This window comes from Hippocampus bargibanti, linkage group LG06 (assembly GCF_051943395.1).
Source record: "Hippocampus bargibanti isolate YZ-2025 linkage group LG06, ASM5194339v1, whole genome shotgun sequence".
NCBI lineage: Eukaryota > Metazoa > Chordata > Actinopteri > Syngnathiformes > Syngnathidae > Hippocampus > Hippocampus bargibanti.
In genome coordinates this window covers 14,272,403-14,287,475 of record NC_142739.1, presented here as the reverse complement: position 1 = coordinate 14,287,475, position 15,073 = coordinate 14,272,403, and the positions used below count along the sequence as shown (strand labels likewise).

Below are 15,073 nucleotides of genomic sequence, written 5' to 3'. Positions count from 1 at the left end.
CATCCCAGTACCAGTATGCTAAGTTGACCATTGCTATGTGTGGCTAAGGGTGTTTTTGTGTTGTCTAAGCAATGGTCTCAGGCAATAGAAGAGGTTGAAAAACTTCTGTTGATTTGGATTAACGAAAAGCAGCTAGCAGGGGACCTTGTGAGTGAGGGTATTATCGCCAAGAAAGCACGGCAACTTCACTTGCATATCATCAAGAGGCAGCGACATCAACGACCATCACAAAGGTAAATAAAACGACTTTATTATATGGTACAGTTTATTTCTTTAATCACAATACAATAGCACATTTAGTATACGTAAAAGAAGGTATATTTTGTGTAGTTTTAAGGCTTATTTAGTAGAAATTTTTTGTTGGCACGGATTATTCTCATTTTTAATGGCTTCTTATGGGAAATAAATGTTTGGCAGACGAACATTTCCCCTTACATACACTTTCTGGGAATCAATTAAGTTCGTAAACTGAGGTATCACTGTACATGAATTATCCACAAGGTCAAGGTCAAAAGTCCTTTAATTGTCTGTAAAAAGAAGACAATACAAACTGTATATTCCCTTGGTGCACCAACTTGCAGAGTAAAAACAATTCAAATCTGACATCATCTCAAATGCCACAAAAATTGACATATTTTAAGTGTAATGTAACATTTACTCAACTGTACTTGCATGAAAATCTGTTCAATGACTTAAGATGCGGAGTTGGTGGCAATTCTTCTTCCTCCTCATCCTGTTATCCTGCTTTTTGGAAACTCACATATGAAAAACATGGCCATGTCACAGTCCACATGACTCCATGTGCCTGTGCTGAGCAGCTCAACACAACTTGCATTGTTGCTGGAAGAAATCATCTCTTCGTCTTGACTCCAAACAGGAAAATCCTTGAGTGGTTTGGCATTTGCGTCCCGGGAACTGTTTCTTACCTCACGCTGAAGAATAAATAGGAAAAACAGAGTGATAAGTGACTTCAGACACAGGGAAATGAATCACTCCTGGTGAACAAAGTAGCACATGGTGCGGCATGCCATGCCTAGTTTTAGCACTCAGTGATTTGCTAAAATCTAAATAAATGTTGCTGGGAGATTTAAGAAAATGCACTGTTGGTAGGGGTTTGTTTCAAAACAGTAGCAGTTAAGAATGCACATACTATAATTGTGTTTTCAGCTTGCACTCCGATGTAAACCCTCGTGAGTCCAGACTGACTGACATAACCAGCTATGTGGCGGTTACTATCAATATTGTTCGGCAGGGCCAGGATGCCGCCTCTCAGCTCGCAGTTCATCGAGGCATCCTTGAAACTTTTGGCCTCCTTCACCAGCAGGTAATAGTGCTTGTCACTTTCTGTCAAACCCACCATGACTGGAAAAGAGACAGTGTCAGTTTACATTTTTTTGATTGAATTACAAAATACAGTCGTCACTTCTTCAGTGATAAACGGCTCAGTAATAGTGAAAGGTACGAGGTGAACAAACTCACTCTTCTTGACAAACTTGACTGTGTTCCTCAGCTTGCCCAAATTGACATTCATCTGTCCAATCACCCTCCTGTATCTTCCACAGTCGCAAGTAGTGCCTAAGTAATTAAACACAAAACGTTTTATATGAGGAGAATCATCTCCTATTTCCAAAGCTTTTGCAAGAACCCAATTGAAATTATACTATAAATGGTGACAGTCGGTACTTGACATGCCATTTGGCGAACAGGCCAGATGTCAACTTTGCCGGTGTCTTTTTATGTAATAATTTTCCTTCATTTTACCCCAAGAGACTACCCAACAATTTCGAGAGAGATTGGATTGGATTTTCCTTTATTAGTCTCACAGTGGAGAAATTTACATTTCACAGCAGCAAAGTGATGAAAGGAATGAAAGTAGAAAAACAAATTACATGAGCTGCTGGAAAGGCAGCCACTGTCGCGGCGCCGTCTTGAAGTCAAAAGAACAAAAAAAAACTAAACAAATAATATGACAACACAAAGACAATATGACAAAACAAAGACACAGAGAGTCCTTCATTCTTCAGGACTTGATGACCATTACAACATGGACAGTAAATTGAACAAACCCACATCAGTGACAAAGCTAGGTTAGTTGTTCTCCATGTACCAGGATTACATTCACATCAACAACAGACGGTAGTCACCATTCAGTCAACAACAGCTTGAGCAAGGGATGTCTCATATCAGTTATACCACAGGGGTTGTGAAATGTCCTTGTCAGTTGCCATTGAGCAGTTGCCATTGAGCATTTGCTCTTTCTCCCATCAACCGTGGCACCCAAACATAAAATTGATAACAATTATTCTTCAGAACACAACACATGATTGTTTCAGGCGCATTTAATTGTACCTGCTTTTTTCACACAGGCAAACTAATTAGTTGAGAAATCATTATTTATCATACCATCAACCACCATGGTTCTGTGAAATTAAATGTACACATATCTAGAAATGTGCTCAACACATTGATAATTTAAGCTGGAACAAAATGTAAGGAAAAACTGCATTTATAATTGTCACAAATTAAAAGGTTTTTGTGTTAGTGGGCGTTTTCTTTTGGAATGGATTCCAATCAATGGACCGTTGTTGGATGGTGTTGGTTTTGATTGACTATTTGCTGGAAATATATAAACTAGAAGTCGGCTAAATGTAAAAAAAGACATCAAATAAAACAGAATTACATCGTAAATTAACCAGAGAAGAACATTGCTTTTTACTTAGTCATGATGTTGCCTGTATTGTGAGTGCGTAGAGCACGGTATGTATTCATTTTATTTCATGAAACCCTGACTGTCGAAATGTATGGCAATGGCTTTTCAGGTCGAATGCAAACCCTCGTGTTTTTTGTTGCCTGTTTGTTTTATTTTCTTTGTACTTGGCCAACCGTGGAGGCAGATTAATTATAACTCAACTACATGACTTCTTGTAAATAGCTTCATACACTAATGAGGATACGGAGACATACCTGCTTTCCCTTTCAAACCCACGGGTCCACCAAAGCCAGCGTTTCCTTTGTCTCCTACAGAAAAATATCAGACACACGGGCTTTATAAGCATGCTCAGTGCAAGACTAGCACAAGGTGAGATCCAAAACAAATTGAGAGTAAACAGATAGTCAGTGACCAATATTTGTGTTTGTTTGAAGATCTGGGGCATTTCAGTGTGACAAATAAGATACGTACATAAAACTACAGTAAAGTCTCGTTATATCGATATCGGATATATCGATAGTCCCGGTTATATCGATGCTATTTCTATGCACGCACGGAGAAAATTACATGCAAACAGGGTCGGATATATCGATAGTCCCGGTTATATCGATATTTTTTCGGACTCCCTTGAATATCGATATAACGAGACTTTACTGTATATTGATAGAAAATATTTATCGGATTCATATACTGTCTATTTTAAATCCATCCATCTGTCCATTATCAAATTCATCTCTCATCTCATCTCATTTTCCGTACCGCTTATTCCTCATTAGGGTCGCGGGGGTTGCTGGAGCCTATCTCAGCTGTCTTCGGGCACGAGGCGGGGGACACCCTGAATTGGTTGCCAGCCAATCGCAGGGCACACAAAGACATACAACAGTCACTCTCACACTCACACCTAGGGACAATTTGGGGTGGTCAATCTGCCTGCCATGCATGTTTTTGGAGTGTGGGAGGAAACCGGAGGACCCGGAGAAAACCCACGCGGGGCCGGGGAGAACATGCAAACTCCACACAGGAAGGCCGGACCGGGACGCGAACCGACGACCTCTGCACTGTGAAGCCGGTGTGCTAACCACTCGACTACCGGGCCGCACCTATCAAATTCATTTGTTTTCACAAGTGTCAAAGGCGAGCTGGAGCTTAGCCCAGCTGAACTGGTTATTATATTTTGAATCATTCATTAAATGGCATTTTATCTGACAGTTCATTGATGAACACATTATTGTGAACAGTTATGTAACCCAGAAATTCAGTCCAGTAATGTCTTCTCACTGAAAAAATGGATTTATCTGATTTTTTTTCTTTTTGTTGTACTAATAGAATATCACCACCAGATGGTAATATTACCTAAATGTTGAGAATTTCAGAATGTGACTACAAACAAAATGAAAATACAGATGACCAGTATTTTCATGATTTCATTCAGTGTTCAATCCATGCAATACCACATTAATTCAATTTACTAGGCAGTTTCAAGACATGAGTGCTTCCAAAATAGATTGTTTTGCCACCGAATGATTACACTCTTTACTCTACACTCTTTTTTCACTGAATTCAAATCATTATTTCTTGCTTACTTATATCTCACATATATGGTGGCAGGAATTTGGTGGTGGCCGGCGGTCCAATGACCTCATTGCTACACCAGAATGAGTCCTGGATTCCTCTGCATATAACGGCTTTGCATTCAATTCAACCAGCCCAGATTTCCACACTGAATCGATTTTTGAAGAATTGAGACAAGATCATCATGATCATGTCTGATGAAGACTCTTCAATCCGCAAATGAGGGTAACCTTTAGATGTCCACGAATTAAGCCTATTTGCTCGTTGGTTCCCAATTTCCAGGTTAGGTATGGTGGATGTGTCAAGAAGCTAAACATATATATTGACCTTTTTGGAATTAAATTTTAGAAAACATATTGCAGCAAAAATAAAACCGTAAAATAAACAAATTTACAGTTTTGGTTGGTGTTTACTGTTGCAACGCTTCTTAAAAGGAATTCTTTTTTCCCCCAAGTGTTTAATGGGTCGCGACTTCACTGAGGTGCATGCACATTATTTTAATAATTATTTTTTGGAGCATCCCATTGTCCTAACCGCTGAAAATTAAACTCCCATTTGTATTCTATACTGCTTCAACTGACTTTGGCTGAGTAAACAAGTACACCATGGACTGGTTGCACATCAAAATCTCCTCTGTGCTTACATGTCACATACAATTTAAAGGAGGTTTAATCAGGCCCACAGGATTTTAAAAGTGGAAAAAAATGCACAAACGACATGGAATTCATATTTTTAATGAGGCGCAATTCAAGCATTGTCCATTAAAGGGTCATAGTGGTGCTGTTTCGATCCACGTAGAAGAAAACAGCGGGTTTATTTTCAACCGCATTAATTTTTTTTCAACCACGGTTTCAACACACACAGGGCACACAAAGACATACAACAGTCACTCTCACACTCACACCGAGGGACAATTTGGGGTGGTCAATCTGCCTGTATCTATGTAATCTGCCTAGTAAGTGGCAACCCCGCTCATTTCCCCTGTTTGAGAGATGAGTGTGTGACCAGATCTGATGCGGACGCGATGCGGTACAAAGAAAAAATTGCAGGATTACTGTGGTAGTTTGAGAAACTTTTTCAGGTATTTGGTGAACTTGAGACAGAATGGTCAGTTTTTCGCTCACATTTCACAGTTAAAGCTTCTGATCTACCGGTCGAAATCCAGCTAGAAATAATTGATTTGCAATGTGATGCAGATTTGAAGGGCAAATTTGCCTCCGTAGGTCTGGACAAATTTTAGCAGTATCTACGACCAGGGTATCACAAATTAACAGCACTGGCTGCTAAAGTTTTGTGCATGTTTGGAACAAACTACCTTGTGAACAAATCTTCTCAGTAATGAATATCAATAAAACTGAAATGCGTTCACAGCTCATTAACAAACACTTCAATGACATTCTGAAAGTGTCAGCTTGTCAGGACATGACACCTGGTATTGATGCACTTGTACAGACCAAAAGATGCCAAATATCAGGAACAAAAGCAGTGGTTTAAAAATTCCTTTCTTTATAAATATCATCTAGTCTTAAAGTACATTATTATATTTTTTATATACCAGTGTATTGTTAAAGTTTTGTGCCGTTGTAGAATCATTGAGATCAGTTGTGATGCATGTGTGAATGATAAAAGTAAATTGCACATTTGTTCGTGAAACGAAATGTTGTGTAAAAGGAATGCTCATTAAATGTCCAAATGTTCCTGTACTTCTTTACACCAAAACTAATGAAAGATGATATTTGGTATGATAATATTTTGGTTATTTATAGCATGTATGGTATATTTTTAATGGTCCGGCCCACTTGACATCTACCGAGGGCATATGTGGCCCACAATGTGAAATGAGGTTGAAACCCCTGATTTAAATAGCTTATATATTCAATATATAGGGACCGTGTTCCTGTACAAGATTGTCTTGACTGTCCCTATGTCGTACCTTGGGCTCCAGTGGGCCCCATCTTTCCTATGTGACCAATGTCGCCCTTGGATCCCACCTCTCCCGATGCTCCTGGCAATACAGAAGAAAGAAGCCATCAAGTGTTTTTTTTTACATCCTTTCATGACTTTAACACATCACGCAAAGAAAAAATGGCACAAAACATACAGTATGCTGTTTCTTTTGCTACGTTTTTTTTTTTTTTGGGGGGGGGGGGGGGGCTGAAAAACCTCACCCCACAATGAAGATTTGTCTCTGCCTCTCATTAGATGACTTGTTTGCACGTGTGATAGCAATGTTACAAAATAAAATGGTTTTCATTAAAAAGATGTGCGTGCATTGTGTCAAATCTATTTAAATCCAGCCATCCATTTTCCAGACCGCTCGATCCTCATTCAGTTCGCGGGGGGTGCTGGAGCCTTTCCCAGCCATCTTTGGGAACGAGGCAGACAACACCCTGAATTGGTTGTTAGCCAATTACAGGGCACACAGAGACAAACAACCACATGCTCACACACCTAGGAACAATATAGAGTGTTCAATCAGCCTGCCATTGATGTTTTTGGAATGTGGGAGGAAACTGGAGGATGCAGAGAAAACCCACGCAGGCCCAGGGGGAACATGCAAACTCCACACAGGGAGGCCGGAGCTGGACTCGGACTCTTGACCTCTACATTGTGTATCCAGCGTGATTACCAATCGACTACCGGGCCGTCCCCAAATCAAATTGCCTCTTTTAAATATTTTGCAATATGTCACAATTCCACTGAATCACGTATGCAGAAAATGGCTGTAAGTCATGCAATGGATAATGTAATTGTCCACGTGAATATACGAAAAAAGGCAAACTTGATTATCCTCTGCCAGGGCCAGGTTTTTTTTCCTTAAAAAAACAAAACAAAAAACAGATTCGGTCTACTTCATAGTAAGTGTGTGCGAATGCAAGCACAACCAAACTATGGACTTCAGCCTTGATTATTTCCTCAGAAAACGATTCCACTGGAAATAAATGATATTTGAAATAGAAACTGACACACGGAGAGTGCTGTTGCTGTGAAAGACACACACATAGTATCTTTACAAGTTAATTTGCTTCATGATGAAGTGCAAGAAGTGTTGTTGAAGTTTCATTCTTGACTGTTTATAGAAATAAGAATGTGTTGCTTTGTTGTTCCCTGTATTAATGAATGCTGTTTTCCGCGTGCTAACACAAGCCTGTTAAACCGCTCATCCATCATTCAGATAACACTCGTTCCTATCGCTGCTGTTGCTTTTTATAATGGCCAAACCCTCCAACTGGTTTAACGTCTGGATTCCCCATGCAGCTGCTGGAGGATAAAGAGGTGCAAGACCTTGTTTGTCATGATGAACCTAGAGCTGGTTAAACAATATCACAAAAGAGACTGTTTAAACTCTGGTTAAAATTCTGAGGTGGAACCTTTTTTTTCCCGGATGGCTTGACGAGTTACAAATTGGCTTGCATGAAACTCCTGTGCTGAGCCAATGTTTTCATTTGTCAAGATATACTTTTCTGCTGGGTTCCGCATCACGGCAATTAACCTACACAATCGCAAATTAACAGCTCAAATGAGGCTAACTGTAACGCAAAAGCAGCACACTGTTGACATTAATAAACCAGGAGCAACGCATTGTTTTTGTTTACAGGGCATTAGCTGTCCTTAAGTCCCTCTTAACATTCCAAAATTAAGCCACGTTTTCCTGTAAAATCTCCTAAATTAAAACACGGAATTTATGCGTCATCTGTGGAGCTCTTGACAGACTGCAACTAAAATATTGGAGGTTGTGATGGTGCTACATTTAGTGTACACATAAACCGCAATGGTGCATGGCTACACGGCATTGAAGTCACTCCAAGCTGAATAATGTCTACATTTAGTACTTACATTTACGAGTTTACCCAATAAAGATTTCTGGAGAGTAACAAGCTGACAGTCGTGAGTGAGTGTGTGTGTGTGTGTGCGTGTGTGTGTGTGCGTGTGTGCGTGTGTTTGTGTGTGTGTGTGTGTGCACATGTATGTGTGTGTGTGTGTGTGTGTGTGTGCGTGTGTGCGTGTGTGTGTGTGTGTGTGTGTGTGTATGTGTGCAAGTGTGTCTCCAGTGGGCTCTTGCCATGCAGGCTGTCCATATCCAGTGCACTTGCAAAGTCCAATAGGATCCATCCAAGAATCAGGCAGCATTAAAATGATTTTTATGAGCATATTGTTGGTCTAAAATTATGCAATTGTCATTTTGGCATCAAGACGAATCATTAGAAGGAGAAAAGGAATCTAGTTTGTGCTACCTGGGTGTCCCGGTGGGCCGTTCTTCCCCATTCTGCCCCCGTCTCCTTCATATCCAATCTCACCTTGGTCACCTGGTTAGATCAAAAGACGACAAATTAACAACAAGAGAGTTCTCAAAAACTGTTTTGACTGTACAATCATAATTTTTTACCAATATGTTGGAATCAATCTGGCATGTTAATAAAAAACTCACCTGAAATTCTTAATGGGGGTTGTGGTTGTGAGCAAGTTCTAATGCAAGGTTCATCCTTTTTGGGTAAAAAGCAATACATTGAGGAAACTAAACAAATGCCCAATAATACACTTCATCTACATCACAAGGACAATGCTATTGGACCTCAATCTGCGGTACATCTACACCTATAAGCTAGCAACCACTCATTTGACGACAGTGAGGTTAAAATTTTAGTTAAAGAAAAAAGATGGTTTGAAAAAGGAGTTAAAAAAACAGCAGAAACCTTCACTAAATCGCCATGGTGGTTTCAGGTTTAATTTAGATCGTGCTTACAACAGACTTTTTTGGTCATTACCACATAGGCTTAGTCATGCTAATGAGGTGATACCAGAGCTAACGAGGTGAAATCAGAGCCAGGGATATCACATTAGAGGTAATCAGACAGAACAAAAGAGGTAATCAGATTGGCTTCAAGGAGTGGTCCATTGCTCCCTCAAACTTAGAGCAGGGACATGTCAGAGCAGAGGTCCGGCACCACCACCTGTGTCCATTAGGGATATAGGGTCAGATTTACCAGCAGAAGTTTAGTTCGCTGACAAAGCTCTTCGGATGAGGACCGAAATGTCCGACACCTTCAAAGAAGTACATAAAAACAAAAACCTGGCTCAGACCCAAGCGATTTTAATAACTTACATCCAATTTCCCACCTTCCATTCATCGCCAAAATTCTTGAAAAGACAGTTGTGTCCCAGCTTCACTTACACCTCACTCACAATAACCTCTACGAACAATTCCAGTCTGGTTTCCGCCCCCGCCACAGTACTGAATCGGCTCTCATAAAAATCACGAATGATCTTTTTATGGCAGCCGATGCCGGTTCACTCTCCATCCTCATCCTTCTCGACCTGACCTCAGCTTTTGACACCATTTCCCACCCTATCCTGCTCGACAGACTTTCCACCCTAGGCATCACCCACACCCCACTTCGCTGGTTTCATTCCTAACTCTCTGATCGCTCACAATTCATCCAAATCAACTCGTTCACCTCACGGTCCTCTCCTGTGTCCTCTGGTGTGCCTAAAGGATCTGTCCTGGGGCCACTTCTCTTTATTATCTACCTACTTCCGCTTGGCAATATTTTCCGTAAGTTTGGCATTCACTTTCACTGCTTCGCGGATGACATCCAACTCTACCTCTCCAGCAAACCCGACGCCTCTCTTCCACCTTCATCCCTCTCACTTTGCCTCTCAGAAATTAAATCCTGGCTTTCCCATAACTTTCTCAAGCTTAACAGTGAAAAAACTGACCTTCGCCTTGTCGGTACCAAATCCACCCTCCACAAAACTAACAGTTTCTCTCTCACCATTGACAGTTCAACTGTGTCCCCCTCCCCTCAGGTCAAGAGCCTGGGTGTCATCCTCGATAGCTCACTATCTTTTCAGTCCCATATAAATAACATAATTCGGTCTGCTTATTTCCACCTCCATAATATTAACCGTCTCTGTCCCTCGCCCACCCCTCACTCCGCTGCTATCCTTATCCACAGTCTCGTCACCTCCCGCATTGATTATTGCAACTCACTTCTCTTCGGTATCACTCAGAAATTTCTCCGTAAACTCCAACTCGTCCAAAATTCTTCAGCCCGGATCATCACTAGAATCCCCTCCTTTCACCACATCACCCCTGTCCTCCAGCAACTCCACTGGCTACCTGTTAAACATCGTATCGAATTCAAAATACTTCTGTTTACATTCAAAGCCATCCATAACCTTGCCCCTCCCTATCTTTCTGACCTGCTTCAAATCTCTGTTCCCTCTCGGTCCCTCAGATCCTCTTCCTCCCTTCACCTCTATGTGCCCTCTGCCCGTCTCACCACGATGGGATGCAGAGCTTTCAGCCGCTCTGCTCCCAAACTCTGGAATTCACTTCCACCCAACATCCGTAATATTGACTCCCTCCCTATTTTCAAGTCCCACCTCAAGACCCATTTGTTTAAAATTGCTTTCAATGTCTAGTTCATTCTGCTATTTTATTATGTATCATTTTACTTATGGTTTTATTATGTGCTTTGTTTTATTGTTTTTATTGTAAACTGTCCTTGGGTGTTTTGAAAGGCGCTTGAAATTAAATGTATTATTATTATATGATGCCTGAAGAAAGCTTTTTCCTCGATTGACCACTCTTGATGACTGAAAGGTTACACAGACATCCTTTTTGGGTGTTTATTTTTTGATCCTGCATGCTCAAAGCAAACAAACGAACAAACAAAAAGTACACGGCTTTTTTTTTAAACAAAAGTTCCATTGGACTATTAATTGTGACATCATTATAGTGAGTTAAAAAGAAAAATGAGGTGCACAAGAGAGGTCTTGGCAACAAGGCATGTCTGATGTTCCTGCCAAGGACAATTATGTAAATTAGGTGCTGGGCAAAGGCAGGAAAGCAACAAACATCTTTGAACTGCAGGGCCATATTAAGACTCTTACAGTCCTTCTGAAAGGCTTTGCTCGCTCAGAATTATTTTGTCCTCACCGAAATGAATCATATACAGAAAAATTACCTAATGCTATATAATTACTTCAGCCTCAGTTTTATTGAGATGGCAATTGATGTGGCTGTTTTTGAGGCTACTGATACTCTACCATCAGTGAAGCGAGAACGCAAGCTCCACAGGTGACCACACTTTCAACTTGACTTGAGTTGTTCTAATTTCACATTCTGAGGACATGAACACTAATGTCAATTATTTAATTAAAGGCAAATGAAACACGGTCAAACAATAAATCAAAATAGAAGATGACAGACCCTTGCAAGGCCTCTGACATGGTGAGGACTTTGCAAAGTGAGATGTTTTAAAGGTATTGTCAGAATGGATAACATTCAGTGTAAACAATGCGACCCTTTTTGATTATCATGATTAATATTCATCTAAACAGAATGACCACAATCTTTCCTATGTGAAGTTGCATTTGTAGTTCTAAAAAAAATGAAGAAACAGCTGAACCCCACCAAATTCTAATGTATTACCCGATTTCATGAATGAGGTTTTCAATACACAAAGTTGTTCAGTGCTTTCCCAGAATACTCGATATTTAATACCTTTAGCGAATCGAACATGTAACAAACTCATGGCCGGAGGGATAGATCTGGAACATTGCATCATTTCATGAGGCCTGTGAAAAATTTAATCAAACATGACAACTTCCATGATCTTTGGTAAAATTTAAACCAACATTTCAACTTCTCATTTGTCGTTAAGGAGAGATATTGCAAATATGCGCAGAGAAAAGCAAGATACTGGTCAATAGCTACAATAAAACAACACCACCAAAAATCACAATGAACGGGCAAACCTTAGAAGTGGTGAAGGATTTCAAATACCTTGGGTCCTTTGTGAGTGAGGATGGCAGCTCCACAAAGGAGATTAAATCACGAATTGCAATAGCAACATCAGCCATGACAAGACTGGCCAGAATTTGGAGGAGCAATACCATTGGCTTTGCAGTGAAGGTCAGGCTGTACAAGTCTCTAGTACTCTCCACCTTGTTATACGGCTGTGAGAGCTGGACACTTACAGCAGACACAGAGCGCAGGATCAAGGCGTTTGAGCATAAGAGCTACAGAAGGATGCTCAATATATCTTACAGGGAACACCAGACAAATGACTACGTCAGACAGCTAGTCACCACCCTTTCTGGAGAACAAGAGCCTGTACTCTCAATGGTGAAACGTCGTAAAATGGCCTGGTTTGGCCACGTTATAAGGCATACCTCACTATCCAAAACCATCCTGGAGGGGACAGTGGAAGGGAAGCGGAGAAGAGGAAGACAGAGGAAGTGCTGGATGGACAACATTAAGGAATGGACAGGCTGCAGCTTCCACACCCTGCTACGAACTGCTGAAGACCGAGAGCGCTGGAGATCTCTGACTGCCCAAACGTCCATCATGGCACCCCTACGGCCTTCTAGGCCATGGGATGAGTGAGTGAGTGAGTGAGTGAGTGAGTGAGTGAGAGATATTGTGAGCATTTTCTTCACCCAACTATCTGAAATGTAGCTTATGCAATATCGAGGAAAACGTTTCTTCTGTACTTCTTTGAAGGTGTCGGATGTTTCGCTCCTCATCCAAAGAGCTTCGTCGGCAAACTAAAGTTGTGCTGGTAACTCTGACCCTGGCGTCAGCACAACTTTAGTTTGCTGACAAAGCTATTCGGATGAGGAGCGATGCGTCCAACACATCAACGAAGAAGAAATATTTTCCTCGACGGATCACTGCTGTACAACTGAGAGCCTACACAGACGATCTGATACAATAGTGAAAGAAACAATTTTTCCTCTGAGCTCCATCCATAGTTTTGGTCATTCCAGCCCTCAGAGGAACTTTGTAACGAGAATGTGGCTCATGATAAAAATTAGTTTGACACCCCTGCCGAAAGTGATGTGGTTCAAATTAGCCACTTCTTCGGTTTTCAATGGAATGGAGCTGTGCTGAATGAGAGAACAGCAGACATTCTTCAGGACATACTCTGTTTAGCTATAACAATTCCTATCAGCAGTACCGTGAAATGAATATCACTCAATTTGGCATTAAGCATTGTGTGTCATTTGATTTGATGCCAATGGGTCATGCCAATGCGTCCATGTAAAGGTGTATCTTTTGAAGCCTGAAAAAGAAGCAATGAGAGAGAAAATTGACCAAGTGTGAATGCACACCAGAATTTACCACACCCCAGATCACCCTTAGAAAACAAAAACATGGGCAAGGTCATTGTCAAGTGATGGATTCTGCAGTCATTTGAGTCTAAGACTCTTATCCAAATAATCAGTCCAGTGTCGTGGTAGCTGTTTAAATATACAGTCTCAGTGGGAATTTCTCAGTGTCACCATGCACACAAACAGGTCTTAACTTACTCACTCACTCCCTCCACGTCATCTGACATTACGTTAGTGTCCTGTTGGCACAAAGGTTGAGAGGGGGAAAAAGTACGTTTAACTTTGCCTGGTGTGTGCTTTATTGGCTCTGTCTGAATAGGCGGGGAGGAAAAGCTACTGGATGTTGTAAAATGGTTGACATTCACTCCTAAAAATCTGTGGGGCAGCAATCAGTTTGCTGTTAAACAACAGGACATTGCACGCTGGGTATTCTTTTCATTATTCTTGTTGTTTCCTTCGAATTTTCCATTCCGTCTTACATTTAACAAGACAAACAAATTTCATGTGAACTTGTTAAATAAACAACAGCCTTGAATGGAAAACAGTTGCATTACTGAATCCCTGTTGAAAGTTGGAGGTATGATAACCCAACACAATTACATCATATACTAATTTTGTCACGCTAAAAGAAAACACGAACAGCATACTGCATATGTAGTAGTGTTTACCTTTAGCTCCAGGTATGAGAGAGTTGCTGCAGACTTGGGGAGACATGGAAACATAGGAGAATGCCGCGAAAACACAAATTAAGAATAACCCAGTTGTGTGACTTGCCATGATGTACCAAAGGAAAATGAAGATTATGTGACACCTCCTCTGCGCTACTGAGAGAATATAAGTAAAGATCAGTCGGACAGTACAGCACTATTGAGCAGATATCTTTTAAGCCAGAAAGCATTTTTTCTCTCTCTCTCTCTCTCTCTCTCTCTCTCTCTCTCTCTCTCTCTCTCTCTCTCTCTCTCTCTCTCTCTCTCTCTCTCTCTCTCTCTCTCACACACATACGCGCACACACACACACACACACACACACACACACACACACACACACACACACACACACACATTCCTGTTTGAACGACTTTGTGAGGTCCGGGTAACTCCACATCAGGAGTGAGGACCACCCTTTCTGATAAGTTTAGAGAAGAACCAGTGTTATATTTGAACACTAGATGTCCCCCTAACTGCATTTCCCACTTCAACTTGTTTAAAAAACAAAGCAATAAGAAGTGGACTTGAGAGTGGAATCACTAGACAAGTGAGGTCCGAATGGGTAAATCCCGGGACCTCACTCATATAGTGAATTATGTTCGAAACATCGTTTTATTTATTTAATTTTTTTGTTTGGTTGATTCAGTTGAGTTTTCAAACCACTTTTTGTATCAACTTTTACCTCTCATTATCACCTACAATTACACGGCAGACATTTTGTATTTTAATTGTGTGTATATATATACAGTAAAGTCTCGTTATATCAATATTCAAGGGAGTCCGAAAAAATATCGATATAACCGGGACTATCGATATATCCGACCCTGTTTGTGTGTAATTTTCTCAGTGCGTGCATAGAAATAGTATCGATATATATATATATATATATATATATATATATATATAGACTATATATATATATATATATATATATACAGAGAGAGAGAGAGAGAGAGAGAG

General features: G+C 40.7%; 1 protein-coding gene across 1 annotated transcript; it reads right to left on the bottom strand.

The window, feature by feature from the left end:
- Positions 1-234: 234 nt before the first annotated feature.
- Positions 235-14,266, bottom strand: colec10 (collectin subfamily member 10). The gene is made up of 7 exons (XM_088998675.1): positions 14,074-14,266; positions 8,518-8,589; positions 6,216-6,287; positions 2,965-3,018; positions 1,480-1,575; positions 1,151-1,362; positions 235-932 (listed from the first exon to the last, which is right to left on the bottom strand). The coding sequence occupies exons 1-7, from the start codon at positions 14,180-14,182 to the stop codon at positions 729-731; spliced, it is 819 nt and encodes a 272-aa protein (XP_088854801.1). The 5' UTR covers positions 14,183-14,266; the 3' UTR covers positions 235-728.
- Between the last annotated feature and the right edge of the window lie 807 nt (positions 14,267-15,073).